Below are 16,366 nucleotides of genomic sequence, written 5' to 3'. Positions count from 1 at the left end.
ATGATTTACAGTCTATGCTTATGTCCTGTTTGCTTCAATGAGTTTGAAGTGGCCCGACATTGTGTTGGGTGTAGCTATGTGCAAAATGTAACAAAAGTATTAGAAAAGTAGTAGTATTCAAATCAATTAAATAATGTTTTTCTTACATGAACCAAAGGGCTTTAATGAATACATAATGTCCTTGTGTTTGACCAGGGCATTTGAAGAAACCCGCTGTGAAGAGAACAGCGGTAAAGCCAGTCCAATTATAGAACATATATTTTACAATTTTCCGCCTCCAGTGCCTCCACTAATGGTGCCACTAACTCCATTTGTTTACATCCTGGAAACACATGTATAGATAAGGCCGGGCCATGGAAAAGGCCAGTCCACTAAGGATTCAAGTGACAATATGGGAGTTATATTAAATGACAAACTGCAGTGAACTACAACCATATATTCTATAGACGTTGCAGTTTTATGAGTTTTAATCTGTGATATTTAATCTACCACTATTTAAAATCGCATGGGACGACATATAGACCTGATAGACCTTTAGACTTGTTTTAGACCTGGTTAAGTCCTGTTTTAGATCTTGGCGTATTCCTGCTTTAAAACTGATTAATACTGGTTTAGTCCTGTTATCTATTGGTTTCAGAATAATGGAAAATTAGGACCGTTACTATAGCGATTAACAGTTTGAAACAACATATGATATCTTTTGAATGGGGAAAAATATCCTCAAAATTCTTCCATAAAATAAGAAGCTGAAATCGATAAATACACCCATTGTTCAGCCCTCCATTTTTTTTTTCAGACTTTAATTGATTCTCTACTTTCATGTACATTTTAAAGTGGCACATGGTCAAGGGTCACATTTTTATATAGCATAGGATTCGAACCTCCAACCTTCGGGTCAGTGGACAAACACTGTACCAACTGACCTGATCTGAATGAATAAATCAAGTGACAAAATAAAATAAAGATAACGTGAAAAATGCAAGCATCGCCTTGTATATCACTCATATTTTTGCTTCCTTGCAGTTAGACTTTTGCTTGTGCGGTCCTGGTACAGTAGGGTATGCAGCTCTGGCAGGATTTTCGCCGCAGAAAGCAAATAAATCGCTTGCTGCCAAATTTAGTGTTGGTGGACCATAAGTCCTACCCAAACATAAACCGTTCAGTGTTTGTGCCTCTAAGCGTCATAGTAACACCTCACTGTAAAATACGTGAACGCTGCTGCTAATGGGGCCGCTTATGATATTTTTTATGTGAATGACACCTTCTTTTGCACAATCCACACTTTATAAACTGGGGCAGTCTCATGCGTTTCCCGACACGCTTCAGGGCAGGGTTAATTGGGTTGTAAACAGCGTGAGGCACAAGTTAATGGACGTAAAATTTGCAGGAGATGGGGTGAAGGAGTAACCCAAAGTATCTGAAGTCGTTTTTTGAAAGATATATACAGCACAAACATAGGGAGTGGTTCATATCTCTCTATAGTAAAGAAAAATATCCAAAGGACTCTAGCCAGAGAGTGTTTGGTTAAAGGGTAGACGGCCAAGCTACAATATCTTTATGTACTGCAATTGTAAAAATAAACGTGAAGTAATGATATGTTGGAGTTATTAAGTTCACTTCGTTTTGCAATGACAGAAATGCTGAGAGCTTCTTGGTTATCAGTTGAAATCCTATATCAAAATTAAAACTACTTACTTCTTGGTCCATTTAGTAAAATTAAAAGACAAAAATCATAATAACGTTTTAAGTTTTGTCAGAATTTAGTCCTAATTCATTATGGGTTTGGTACTGGGTTAACTCAGGTTAAAGGGTCCATATTACGCAATCTTCTGATGCAGGCTATAATGTTGTTTCCTCATCACAAACATATCAGGAATTGTGCTTTGTTTCATTCACACGTTTAACACACAAGTTGCTTTTTCAAATGGAATACACTCTGTTCCACCTTGTGATGTCATGTGGTAATACAGGAAGTGCGCCGCTATATTTTTAAACTGCATACACTTTCACTAGAATCATTTGGATGATTTCAGCCCTGGAATTGCCAATCTCTACTGAACAAAAGGTAAAAGGTAGATGTTAACTTGAAAACTACTGCTTCATGACATCATAAGGTGATACGGAGGAGTTTGAGATTTGGGGATGCAGACAGACTAAAAATAAAGGGTTATTCAAACATGTGTGAATGAAACAACACACAACTTTAGGTATGTTTTGGGTGAGGTAATAATATTCTATCATGGCTCACAAGAGTCAATTTTGCATAATATAGGCCCTTTAAGACTATAGATTACTCTTCTCGGTTATTCTTGTCAGTCCCATTTAGTCAATCACTTTCTGGACCTATACTTGTTCTGACATGCTTGAAAATCACTGTTCAATCATTACTTGTTTATTGTTTACAAAATACTCCATTGGAATCTCCATTTTTTGACACGCTTCAGGGCACGGCTAATTAGGTCGTAAACAACATGTGCCAAGTAAACTGGCCGTGATGTTAGCGAGTTAATGGACATGTAAATTGCAGTGGTGAGAGGAGTGAGGAGGTGATGGAGGAGAGGAGGAAAGAAGAGGAGGAGGAGGACTGAATTTGGACGCACCCCTCGGGCTGCTGCAGGAAATTCTTCATGGCTTTGACTTGTTGGAAGTGACAGGACATGTCTGTGGCCAGCACCATCTCCACCACTAAGGCTCTCAGCTCTCTGTGGAAAGACAAGAGAGAGGGAGAGATGGAGAAAGACAGGGAGAGAGAGAGAAAAGGAGAGAGAGGCAGATAAAGAGAGAAACAGAGACAGACACACAGAGAGACAAAGACAGAGAGAAACAGAAAGACAAAGAGACAGAGGGTGAGAGACACGAGAAAGAGAGACGGAGAAAGAGAGGGAGAGAGAGAGAGAGAGAAAAGAAGAGAGAGAGAGAAGGAGAAAGAGAGACAGACACACAGAGAAACAAAGACAGAGAGAGGGACATAAAGTCAAAGAGACAGACGGCGAGAGACACGAGAGAGAGACAAGAAAGAGAGGGAGAGAGAGACAAAAGGAGAGAGAGAGGCAGACAAAGAGAGAAACAGACACAGTCACACAGAGAGACGAAGACAGAGAGAGGGACAGAAAGACAAAGAGACAGAGGGTGAGAGACACAAGAGGGGGGGGGTGAAGGAGGGAAGGAGAGAAGGAGAGGAAGAGGAGAGAGACTGAGAAAGAGAGAGAGGGAGAGAGAGGGGAGAGCAAAAGGGAGGAGCAAAAGATTGATAAAAGAGAGGAAGAGGAGAAATTGAGCAAGAGAGAAGTAGAGAAGAGAAAGAAGAGAATGAGAGAGAGAGGGAAAGGGAGTGAAAGAGAAAAGGAGAGAAGAAAGAGAAATGATGAGAAGGAGAGAGAGAAGGACAGAGAGAGAGAGAGAGGAAGAGAGGGGGAGAGAGAGACAATGGTTAAGGGCTAACTGCTTCTATTTGTTTCGGACAAACTTTACAGCACAGTACTAACATGATATAGTACGGAAAAAATGATAACTGGAACAACAAGGAATACACTTAGCAATCCTGCTTTAATATTATTACAAAGAAAACACAAACATGCTTCCTGTTATCTCTTATAGTTAGGATTGCCATTATAATCATAAAATAAAATAACAGATTTGTCCCGTAATTATCATGTAACTACAAAATATAAATTTTTGTTATCATGCTGTTACTGTGCTGGCAGACATTTGTGAGCCTGTTCAGTTGCAATCCCCAAATACAAAAGAAATTCCATACCATACAAAATTTTAAAGAAGACTGTGTAGACAACCACTGTGTCAAGTAAAGTGCTATATAAAGAAAGACCTTTTTCTTAAATTCTTCCACCTCTGTACTAGTGACATGTGCAGGATAACATCAGCTGTCACACTCAGGTGATTCAGTGCCTAAAGTCACTGCTCAAAATAAACTTCATTTTGAGTGATATTTATAACATGAGCTTTGACACGTCCCAGTTCAGACAGTGAATATGACACAGCTGTCTTCTATCTTCTTTAATATATCCATACACATGTTCATTTAAGAGCAAAGCCACTGAACCTTGGAGGTAACACAACATGGATAATTGGGATTCTGAGCTTCAAATGAGTATAAGTCTGTTTTTTGAAATCGCTCAGAATCAGGCCCAATAGCACCACAATACACCATGGCACTTTATATGGTCTGATACTAGGTGCAGTGACCTACACAATGTATATTATTCATATAAAGGGTAACACTGTCCACTAACACATGAAAAAATCAAGCTATCGTTCCAATATAATGTCACACAAGTCTAAAATGGCAGAGCAGATATGTATGGGTGTTTGTTCATTGGTTTTTCAACACTATCTAAAGGGCAGATCACAATTTGTCCATCTGTGCTGTCAGTGTGTACAGTGACATTGACGTGAGTCCTTTACTTTTTCACAATTTAATTAGACACAAATATAACATAATTTCTCAAATGTTTTAAGGCCGTCTTCAAAGTACTCCATGAATTTTGAACTAACATACAAACATAACAGAGATGCAAGGTACCCACAGAAACTTAAAGATGGAATGTTTGTTTTGGCTCTCATTTAACTTTGCCTACAAGTTCACCTTGTAAATCAAATGTCTGTCAGTAATCGGACAGGATAGTGACTTCGTACACTTCTAAAACCTTGCAACCTTGCAAATAGCAATGAATCATATACTACTAAGGCACAAAGAATAGCAGTTGTCTAATGACTAATCGGTCTAATTTGACACTTTCATGGTATACCCTGACCTGGTTAACAGTGGTGCAGGTTGTTAATTATTAACCAGCCAGTGGGTAACTGGTTCAAACCTTATCACAGCACATATACTAACCTCCCTGGATAATTCACTTAGCTTGCTGCACACCAACATAGAATGATACAGGCTTTGGCAGGAAGGTCATGTGGTGTTAACAAGCAAGATGGTTTCTCATGATATCTGTGAATTCACAAACTCATGAGAGTCCACCTTGGGAGACTCCCACTGTGAGATTAATTGGGAGGGCGGACCAATCACAGAGCAGCATTGAGGTTTGTGCAGAGGCCAAAGGCCAAGTGTCCAAGTGAACCAAAACAAACATGGCAATGCCAACAGACGCAGTTCAGCCTGTTTTAGCATCAATACAAACTATTTTGTTTGTGACGTGCAGAGGGTAAGCTCTGTGTGCATTTAAGGACAGGGAAGATGTCTGTGTTTTTCTATCAACTGGATGTAACAAAAGTTTATTTCTTTGGCTTGTTCCTTTATAGTCATGCTTTGACCAATCAGATTCAAACAATCATCATGATGTTCTGTGTTTTCTGATTGCTTTCAGCGATCAAAAATTGATAACTGTGTACAACTCAATTCAGAGTGTTACACATATCAATCTGCCATGAGGTAGGTTAATTTGGTGTAAAAATCAGTCAAAACCATGTGACTTGTTTGCTGTATTTATTTGTATTAAGTATTAAGTAAGTATTAAGCAAACAGGACTAAACTGCCTAAAAATTGCAGTTGTTGTTTTATGAGTGTCTTCAGGCCTGTTCATCGGTTTAGCTGGAGGAACATTGTGGTCACCTTAGATATAAATATCCCATTTGTCATGGTTGACCTGTGTGTCAATACTGTGCCTGACCTCCAGTCATCCTTGGAGAGATTGTACAGGATGTTCATCTCATCATCGTCCTGTAGGAGTCGATAGGCGGCGCTCACGTGATGGCTCTCCAACACTGAGCGGTCATTGTATAAGATGGCTGTGTCTGACCTAAGGAGGAAAAAAAAGAAACACATTTAGTTTAAAATATGCCTTTACCTAAAGATCTACAACAAATGAATGGAGTGGGAGTCAGTTGCAGTTTTAAATTGTTATTAAAACTCATCACAGATTTTTATGTGCTTTTGGGTCTGAAAACAACTGTGTTATGGACTTTAGTTACCACAGTTGGTAATATTTAAATTTTTCAAAAAGTCAGCTGGAAAAATGGATGGGAAATTTACTCCCGGAACCTCGGCGGCGATTTATATCCTCTGACTCGGAGCTGAAAAAAGCACATATATCTACGGCTGTAACTGAGGTACGATCTATCTTAAACAAACATCAAATAAAATTGTCAATTTGTTGCTGTGGGGCAGCAGTGAAGGTTAATTATTCCTTCCACATAAATAAGATATGATCCTTAATGCACACATTCAATTGATGGATTACAAGTTATAAATCAGCTCTGGGGGTGAGGTTGACTTTAAATCCAATAACCAATAGTGCAAACTTTATTGTGTTCTGAGGCCAAGCGAACATTACAAGCTAAACTTTATGAGAAAAAGCACAGTTAGGTTTGATTACTTTCAGATACGGTGGCTTTAGGTCATGATGTGGGGCACTTTTAAAACTCAGACAAACTACACAGAATGAAGAATGCAATATCTACGAGGATTGACCTTATTGTATAACAAGTCCTATCCAAATCTTAGTGAAAAAGTGTGCAGCTATACAATATGTTTTAGTGCACTATGTAACTGACTAACCACCTGTATGCCTCCAGGAAAATGTCATTGCATAGTCTGCATGTTGCACTGTATGACATTAAACATATATATCTCTAGGGAGACAAGGCATTGGGCACCACCAAGTCAACGTACAGGTCAAATGTGGGGAGACTACCCTACTCAAAGAATGTTTTAAAGATCTTTTTTTTTCTTCAATAAAAAAAAAAAAATATATATATAGTTAAATAAAAATGCACAGCAGAGTTTAATGCCATACTTTCCAGGTAAAGCAGTAACACATATTATTTTAATTTTACACAGTTTAGTTTTCCCATGTGCTGTACTGTAGTTTGGCTGTAGCTTTAATCATAACTTCAGACTAGATAACACTCGTCAGGGAGCATTTGGAGTGTTGTTTTTAAAGAATCAATGCCTTTTTAACTCTGCAATGTTGCGTACAAGGACAGGGCCTGCAGTTCATTTGGGTGCACATACTTTCACACTGTACTATTAGCTCACTGTTGCTCACTGTAGTCTGTCGATGGAGACGTGCACTGGTCCAAATGAACACATTGATCCGCAGCAGTGCCATGCATTTTTGATGGGGCCCTCCATTACCTTGTCTGGATGTGGAAGTTGTTAGTGGTCCCAGTGTGCTCGTAGTCGTGCACGGCTGCAGCGAAAATCATGGCGAAAATTTCCAGCTCGGTTAACCAGTGCTGGAGGAGAGAGAGGAGGAGATCAGACATGAAACATTTTACAAATTAAATATAATAAAATGAAACTATGAAAGATGTTAACAATTTTATGTAAAGTGCACATGGGATGGACTGAACCTCATCCAAGCACACAATCTTATGAAGCTGAGCAAGAAACTACTACTACTACTACAAGTACTACTCTTACTACTGCTGTTATACTGCTGCTACTACTACTACTACTACTGGGCAAGACAAGTTTATTTGTAGAGAGTAATTCACAGTGCACAGAATAAGAAAGACATTAAAATCAAAATACAGCCAACAACATTTACATTCACGTCCACTACTACTCCTACTCTAAAAACAATTTTGGCATGGTTATGTCAAGAAGGGCATCTAGCATAAATCACTGCTTGGCAAAGTTAGAAGTGTACTATTAAGAGATGCAGAGGGCTCTACATCCACAAGGGTGAGCAAAACTGAAAGTGTTATTTTGCAGATGGATGACACCAAAGTCATTTTTGTAGAATAACTACAATTACAAGTCTGTATTTTTTATAATGTATATTTTATTTCCGTTTTGGTTCCTGAAGTTTGACAGAAAGGGCAGAGGCAAGACAGGAGGCAGAAAAAAACACAAACATGAAATTGAACTCAAATTGAGTAAGAAATAAAAGCTAGTGAAGGGAAAAAGGATATAGCATAGGTGGTTTGTCATAATTCATATCTAAGGGAAATTGGTGGACCCACAAAGAGAGCTACTGGCACTAGAATACATTAACGTCAGGCTGTAGCAAATGCAGAGAAGGTCAGAGGAAGAATAAGACAGCACCAATCCAGAGGCACATTTAAAAAATGCCACTTTAAAACCTCCTCGCTCCACTCAGCTGTCCACCCTGGCTTTTCTGTGTGGTTTGCATGTTACTCAAGGTGCCTGGGTTGGTTTCTTTCTTCAACCCAAAACATGCTAAGGTAAGTAAAAATCTACTAAAGAGCCCATACTACACTATTTTCTGATCTATGTTTTAATGTTGTTTCCTTATCACAAACATATTTGGAGTTGTGTTTTGTTTCATTTCACATGTTAAACAAGTAAATCCTGGATATTTAGGTTGAGTTCTTTTCTCAAACAGAGAGAACCTCCATACACCTTCACTAGAATCATTTGGATGATTTAAGCCCTGGAATTGCTAATCTCCACTGAATAAATGATAAAAGGTAGCTGTTAAGAATTACCACTTCATGACATCACAAGGTGGAACAGTGTATTTTGAGCTTTGGAGACGCATTATAACATGCCTTAAAGAGTCAATTTTGTGTAATAAACGATCTTTAATCAATATAACTTTATTAGTGCATATTACAAGTATTCCATCTTAGCCACAATCATTGATAAAAGACATTGTAACACCAGTATTTACATTCTGTGTCAACCCTAACAGTTAACAAATATAAGACGTATTTGGTGTGGCTCAAATACAAAATAGTTCAAGATACATTTCGCTCATTTCTAGTGCCACAGCTGATGTTTTGGGAAGCCTTGATATGAAAAAAGACCGTTGGCTGAACCTCTTGTGGAGATTGAACCTCCCACTCAACCCTCTGAGCCTGTGTCATAGATGTCTTTGGCTTTGAAAAGCCATTTGTACAGAAACACCTGTATTCCCTCAGTGCAGCACACGAACACAGGCACAGATGGATTAGGCCCGCTCGATATTGGTGACTAATCAACAATGGGGGGTGGACATCATTATAGGAATAGAGAGAAGAGAGAGAGAAAGAGGCAGAGAGTGAGAAACAGAAAGAGGGGAGACAGAGAAACAAAGAGAGAGGACACAGAGAGAGTGAGAGACAGAGAGAGGGGAGACAGAGAAACAAAGAGAGAGGACACAGAGACAGTGAGAGACAGAGAGAGACAGAGGTTGAGAGACGGAGAGGAGGGGGCAGAGAGAGCGAGAGAGAGGACAGGGTTTTCCAGGTGAAAAAGATAAATACCCTTTAAATGTCAATCAAGATTAAATTAAAACACAATTTGAAGTTATTTGATCAAAAGAAGTGTTGGATGAAAATCAAACCAAACTGAAAATTGAGACATCAAAAAGACAATTTATTTATTAAATTTTTTTGCCCAGGCCATGTTTTTGGATGGATCATTTGTAGTAACTGATTAGTCTACAAAGTAAATATGTAATCAGTTTAATAATTAAATCTCAATTATTTGAGTCAGTTCTAACTATTTCGTAACTATTGTGTTTATCTTATCCGAATGATTTAATTATGGTATTACTTTTTTCATTCACTCCTCATACAGTCACACTTACACATTCACAGAAGAAGGACAGGTTAAGTGTCTTGCTAAAAAAACCCCACAATGATAATATATTTTAGGGATCAATACACAACCTTTTCGATCAGTGGACAAACAACTATACCATCTAATCTCTGGAACATGACTGTCTGCTGCTCTTGACAAATATATACTTATAGCCATAAATAAAACAACTACATCACATATTGTACCATGATTTATAATGCTTTTATGACCTTGGGGGACATAGGAGGGCCAAGATGGCGGCTACCCTTTCTCTGCTCCTGTTGTGAATGACTGGTTGATGGTTGATTTAATGGAGTGTGCAGCAGAGAGGTGAATGATGCAGTGCAGTGTTTTCACAAGAGTCCACTGTATAATGTGCTGTGCTGTCAGCGTGTGTGTCCATATAGCTGTCATCATCGCCTAGCCAATGTCATTAGAGTATGTAAAAAATGATAATAATGCAATGTTGTTTTAAGGATATGCAAAACAGGCTCTGTGCACGCCAGCACTGTGTCGCTTTCAACAACCTATTAAAATTCAAATTAATTAAAATAAAGACTACCCAATTATTTTTATATGTGGAATTCTTCAGTTTGGGGCGTTGTTTTAATTTTTATTATGGCTCAATGTTACCACTGAGACACAAACATCGCTCTTTCTAAACACAGAAGAGTCCTCCGGTGAAGTATTCATTTTATTTGTGTAGTGTTTAACATGCTACTAGTCACATCCACCCGCAGCTCCCTGTCCACTGCCTGATCTTTAAATATTTATACATTTTAGCATGCCTCAACAAAAAAAAACATAGCGATAAAATTGGACAGGAAGTAGTGACACTGACAGTGAGGTTGGCAGGCGCTATTATGCACAGATTATACATAGATTATAGTTAAAACTACTTGAATGACCAATATATTTCTACACTTTTCTGGTTAACTGTACGGTCCATTCATGTTTTCTGTGATACTTGAACCTCAACCAAGATATTCACAGGCACATTTTAGCACATTTCTGATGCATTGTTAAAATATTCTCTAAGTATCATTAATACAGTAATGCTAAAAGTATTGAGATCATTTCTGGGATTTTCAGGCTATAAAATGGATTACTCTTTATTGTCCCCACAAGGAAGTATTTATCCTCTGCATTTGACTCATTCTTCAGTGACGCTAGGACAACCTGTGAGGAGCAGTGGGTGATCGGGGTGCAGCGCCTGAGGATCCATGTGTAGAGCTGGGAATTTAACCTGTGACCTTCTTGCTGTGAGGTGAAGTGCTTGTGCTGCTGAATTTTTGTTTGTGAAGCTATTCATGTATTTTCTATGTAAAATAAATTCCACTGATGTCTGCAAAAATCATTATCTTACTGCGCGACATGGAGCTTGATGGTTTAATTTCCACTATCAGTAATGCACACTGCCACTGTACCCTTGAGCAAGACACTACTACCTACTACTTCAATTATCTGCAGTGTCTGTGTGACTGTTGTGCATAAACCGGCGTTAATTTGTTACCCTGCCATGACAGTATGCTCACTCTAATGAGTTTGACAGTGGAAGGAAAAATAATGAACTAATTACTGTAAGAATATTTTGCTACGATTGGGTACGGCTTTATACATTTTATATTTTGTCCTAATTGGGTTAGTTTAAAAAACAGAGTCATTTCCACCTTGGTCCATGGATCATTTCATCACTAAACAGCTATACTTTATATAAATAGCTCCAATCTCATAGTTAAATAATGAGTTATTAAAAACATCTTGGTTACACTTCCTTGCATCCATTTGATAAATTGTAATTAGGATGCATAAAGTTTTTGAGGCAGCTCGAACCGTGTCGGGCTCATTAGTGGCAAAACAATACACTTATCCTCTAAAGGCTTATCTAACACATTTCAATCTGTTCAAAAATACTTCTTACAAGATAGTTTTCAAATTGTTCAGGTCAGAAGATAGAGGAAATAAGGTTTAAAAGCGATGTGAAATATTGACAAAAACAAAGTAGCAATGACAAGGACTAAAGCGCTGCAAGATTTCCAGGAATAGAGTGTGGAACTGTGTAATTAAGATTCATGGGTAATTGTCATCACATCTCTGTATCTTCCTCCATGTGAAGGGAATGGCAGTTAGGTTTCTCAGTGATAAAAAGGGGTTATTTTTGGAGGAGCTGCATGTTGAACAAAGCTGCAATTAGAGCCTCTGACGAAGACGTTTCAGAAAAGCATGTTGACAAAATGCCTCCCTCTCATCATAGCCTTTTAGTGATAAAATACTTCTTTGTTGGTACTTACCACTAAAACTAATACGGTATACAAAAAAAAAAAAAAAAAAAAAAGATTAAACATCCCATATTGCACAAAACTGACTCTTGTGAGCTTTAAGTCATGTTATAATGTTGTTACCGCCTCAAAAACATACCGGGAGCTGTGTTTTGTTTCATTCACACATGTTTGATTAATCCTTTATTATTAGTCTTTCTACAGCTCCAAAGCTCAAAATGCTCTGTTCCACCTTGTCATATAGTGGTAGTTTTACCTTTTGTTCAATCTGTTCATTATTCCAGATAATGACTAATGCACGGATTAGTAAAAAACAATGTATTTTTTAATACAACAAATGGATATAAAAAAATCTGGTATTATTTTGAACTGTGAACTGAAAAAATGAAAGGTTACCCAGCTGTACTTACCACCATGCCAGTCTTGAGCAGCAGGTAATGCACTGTCTGCGTTACATCAGCTGCGTGCATCAGGTTGTGGTATGGGTTTTTGTGTTTACTGTAGCCGACCTCCAACGCTTCAACAAAGGACACTACTGCAGAGATGGGGATCTGTGGGAGGAGAGGAGAAAAAAAAAAGAATAAATAAATAAAATACTTTTGGACTCTAAAAGATGCTTTTCATGGCTGTCAATCTGCACCAATGTTGCCTTCAACCTCCACCATACACTCATTTACACACCACATGCATACTTAGGCATGGTGGGTGCAGTGTCTTGCCTAAGGATACAACAACAGAACACCCTGTCTAGAGCTGGACTTGAACAGGCAGGATTTGGGTAATAAAACATCCAAGATGTCCAAAAAGATGTTTGCCAACAACTGTCCAGACCAGATGGACTTGTACTAATGTAACAAACCACACAATGATTGTAGCCTTTCAATACCACATTCTTGTCATCTTTATGTTTTTAAATTTGTCCTTAGGCATTACTAAAGCCCTCCAACTAAATCTAACTTTGAGTAACACCAGATCTGTGCAGTTGGTTCTTATCCTCACCTTGAAGCGGCTGATGAGATCGTATCTAGTGAGCAGTTCGTAGAATATAAATTTGAGTGCGTGCTCCCCGCTGGCTTCATTTAGGGCGAACACGTCAAATGACCACTTGTCAACATTCTGTGTGGAAAAATGTTCAAAATATGACAGCAATTTTAAAAAGAACAAATAGACCATTTATTTCATAGCGATGCATTTATTTTGCAACACAATCTAGGTATTTTTGTTTTTCTTTTTATTTCTGCATCCAAAGCTAAAAAATAAATGTTGAATGCAAATATATACTACTAATTATTACTAATAATAGTAATTAATATTATTATGTTGCCTAATTTGTGCACTATACAATTTTTCTGGTGGAGTGTCCTGTTTATGTCCTTGGAGCTTTGCCTGGAATGTTCCACAGAATGACTTTCAACTATTTATATTTTTATTTTTAGAGTGAGTGGGCATCACTTGCTTGTCTACACGTAAGTAGTTTAATGCCATTCTGTGGAACATTCTAAACAAATAAATAACATGGAGACAGGCTAATGGCATAATTTTTAAGAAAAAAAAAGTTCCATTTAAGTACACTGTTACACATGTATTTTATCTTCCTCCTAAGAGATAGCTGTTTCAGCTGTATCAGCAGATAGTGATATAGCTGTTACTCCTCCGTAGCTTAAACTTCAACCAGCTTAACTTCAACATGTCTGTAAATGCCAATGATTTTGTGATTAAATACATAGATTAAAACATTTGAAGAGGAGTATCTATTAAAATGGCCACTGAATGTCTACACCTTTGCGTTGTGCGTGTGTGAGTACCTTTAGCACAGATATCACGGTTGGGGGGTAGCTCAGGCCCACCATGTTGGAGGTCCGTCGGTACATTCTGCTCAGAAAAGATAAAACATCAGACACAAAGAGGTCATGACCTGGAATGGACCAATCTTTACCATGACAGCAACATTAAAGACAGATGCTGGATCAATACATCAGGATTCTCTCAGAAAGAATGCGTTTGAGAAAAATAACAGGATATTGAGAATGAACTGACATAAGCCCACTCTGTAAGAATTTCATATATATTTTCCATACCACAGTTGTGTGTTGGGATAAATAATAACTTTTTTGGTGATGACATTCAATTTTCAGTTAAATGGTCACATTTTTATATAGCATCTTTCCACCTTCAAAGCACTTTTACATCCAGGAACCCCTCACCCATTCACACGCATTCACACGCATTCACACACACACACACACACACCCCCACCCACACACACACACACACACACACACACACACACACACACACACACCAGTGCACGCAGACAATGGGACAAGGTGGGTTTAGTTTCTTGTCTAAGGACACAATGACAGCATTCATCTTTGGGAGCTGGAATCATACTGCCAACCTGTGGTTCAGTGGATCCAATCAATGATGTTTATGTCAAGAGCGGTATTCAAACTGCCAATCTTCAGATCAGTGGACAAACACTCTACCAACTGAGCTGCTGTCGCCCCCACACTGTTTCTATTGCCATTGTGGTATCGACAATGAGTACACGCTTCTTCTTTAGAGTCAGAATAAATCTATTTTTTATTATAGTTTTAAAATGTAGTGTTATGACAAACCAAGTATATACAAGTCTAGATGCACAAATTATTTACTATATGACCAACTACAATGTTTTGGGAGAGCAGAGGACTTTTTAAAATAATACTTTACTCCATTTCAAACAGATTTTTGGATTTAGATTTTTTGATTCTTACTTTTACAGAACCTCTCATCTCCATTGATAGCGTATATCACATTTAGGGCCGTTTTCCCACTGCATCCTAATCTTTTTCATTGTGAATGCCAGAATACGACCCTGTGTCAAAACCGATTAAGACAGATTACAGCTTACATGTTTGAGGCTTACACTGAATTGAATGCATGTTTTATGTTGGGAGTGAGAGACTAATGGCGTTTCACTGTGAAGCTAAACCAGTTCAGTACAGCAGCTCATAGAGAGACGCAACTGTCAGCAATATGACCATGCAAATTTAAATATGGACGCTAATAATGTTACTAATAGATTTTCATATAATTTTCATCCATTAACAGTTTTAAATATTGCCAATAACGGGTGCCTAAAGTGTATATTGGTTCAAATGTCATATAGAACATTTTTTATAAGTTAAATTACTATGGAAACTGATCACCTCTATCAGATATTGGTCCCCAAAACATTTTGTTTCAGAATTGACTACGATTATTATGGATCAGTCGCCAAAATGGGCCTTCTATGGTTGACTAGAAGCAGGTAAATCGTAAAAAACTAAAAAGGTTAACACTGGGTTGGGCCTGGTTAGCACTGGGGTGAGAGACCACGTGCCTAATACTGTTGTGTCCTTAGGCAAGACACTTCACACACCTTGCCTATTCTGCATTTTAAAATTTTTTCTGCATTTTAAAATCCCATTACTTTATTCTGTCTGTAGTCCGCTGCTCTGATCGATTCAGAAGTAGTATCCTTTTGCACTATCTACATGTGATTGTCTATGATTTATAAGTCTCCAGGCCTCACTGGTTCTTCTGATCTCAAACATCAGAGCAGAGAAATGGCTGGTGGTCTGCTTAAATAATTGAACGTCTGGATTTGTCTGTAGTGTAGTCCGCTGCTCTGAGCCGTATCACTGTTTACTGCACCTCTCCACGAAGATCCCGGCCTGAACAGCGTGAACGATGCTTCGGAATCTCGGTTTTTCCTCGTTTCTTCTCAGCATCAGCCCCATTTGTCTCGTGAAGGTGGAGGCGAGCCAGTCCCGCACTTCTGAAGGGACCGACTCCGACTGGATATCACTGAGCTCATCCTCTGTGTCCACCAGGCGCCTGCAAACAAAAGGACAAATACACAGACAAACGCAAAATACACAGGTTAGCTCAATCAAGAGGCAATGACATTATTAATACTAAGATGAATTACGCAGGATTTCTACATGTCGCTCATTACGGTTAAAAACTCAGTGATTAAGGCTGCACAACTATGGAAATACTATTAAAGATTATTTAAGTCTTAATTCAAATTATTATCAATTCATTATTTGAAATTTGAGTAATTTCTAAAGTTAACCTGTGGAAGAAGTATTCATTTTTTATAATTTGTTAGTCATGTTTAGTGTTACAAGTTTTGAAAGTCAGTCAGTTTATTGGTTTATCTCCAGTTATTTATTTTTAATTTTGCAATTTTTTTTTATTTTTCCGACAAAACAATCACAATTTTGACCCCCTGTACATGGGCAAAAAGTGTCACCTGGGGGTATAAAACGATTAACCCAACAAAAAAAATGTATAAAATGGGCATTGTGAGAATGTTCAATGCCCACTGACTCAACAGCGCCACCTAGAAGTGGACCCTTATGGGAAAGGAGACAAGCGAATTTTGTTATAAACACACAAAATTCGAAACAATGGTAGAACTCCATGAGACAGGCCTAAAAATGACAGGAAGTTGGCCATATTGGATCAAAAATTGTCACTGTTTTGACTGCATTTTGTTTTTTGGTCTAAATGAGCTCAGATTTAATTTGTATTTTTTCCAACATTTTTGTTACTG

The 16,366-nt window shown here is 38.1% G+C and overlaps 1 protein-coding gene across 5 annotated transcripts in view; it reads right to left on the bottom strand.

Annotated features, from left to right (window-relative positions):
- pde1cb (phosphodiesterase 1C, calmodulin-dependent b) overlaps nucleotides 1–16,366 on the bottom strand; it is a 150,610-nt gene that overhangs the window by 18,850 nt on the left and 115,394 nt on the right. For all 5 annotated transcript variants that reach the window (XM_055228414.1, XM_055228411.1, XM_055228412.1 and 2 more), the window contains 7 exons: nucleotides 15,460–15,642; nucleotides 13,587–13,653; nucleotides 12,781–12,897; nucleotides 12,192–12,332; nucleotides 7,106–7,206; nucleotides 5,640–5,768; nucleotides 2,601–2,702 (listed from right to left, as the gene is read on the bottom strand). In XM_055228414.1, the coding sequence (XP_055084389.1) occupies nucleotides 2,601–2,702; nucleotides 5,640–5,768; nucleotides 7,106–7,206; nucleotides 12,192–12,332; nucleotides 12,781–12,897; nucleotides 13,587–13,653; nucleotides 15,460–15,642 (840 nt within the window). The remainder of the gene's footprint in view (nucleotides 1–2,600; nucleotides 2,703–5,639; nucleotides 5,769–7,105; nucleotides 7,207–12,191; nucleotides 12,333–12,780; nucleotides 12,898–13,586; nucleotides 13,654–15,459; nucleotides 15,643–16,366) is intronic.

The sequence above is a fragment of the Periophthalmus magnuspinnatus genome, chromosome 17 (assembly GCF_009829125.3).
Source record: "Periophthalmus magnuspinnatus isolate fPerMag1 chromosome 17, fPerMag1.2.pri, whole genome shotgun sequence".
Lineage (NCBI taxonomy): Eukaryota > Metazoa > Chordata > Actinopteri > Gobiiformes > Gobiidae > Periophthalmus > Periophthalmus magnuspinnatus.
This window is presented reverse-complemented; position numbering and strand designations above follow the sequence as displayed.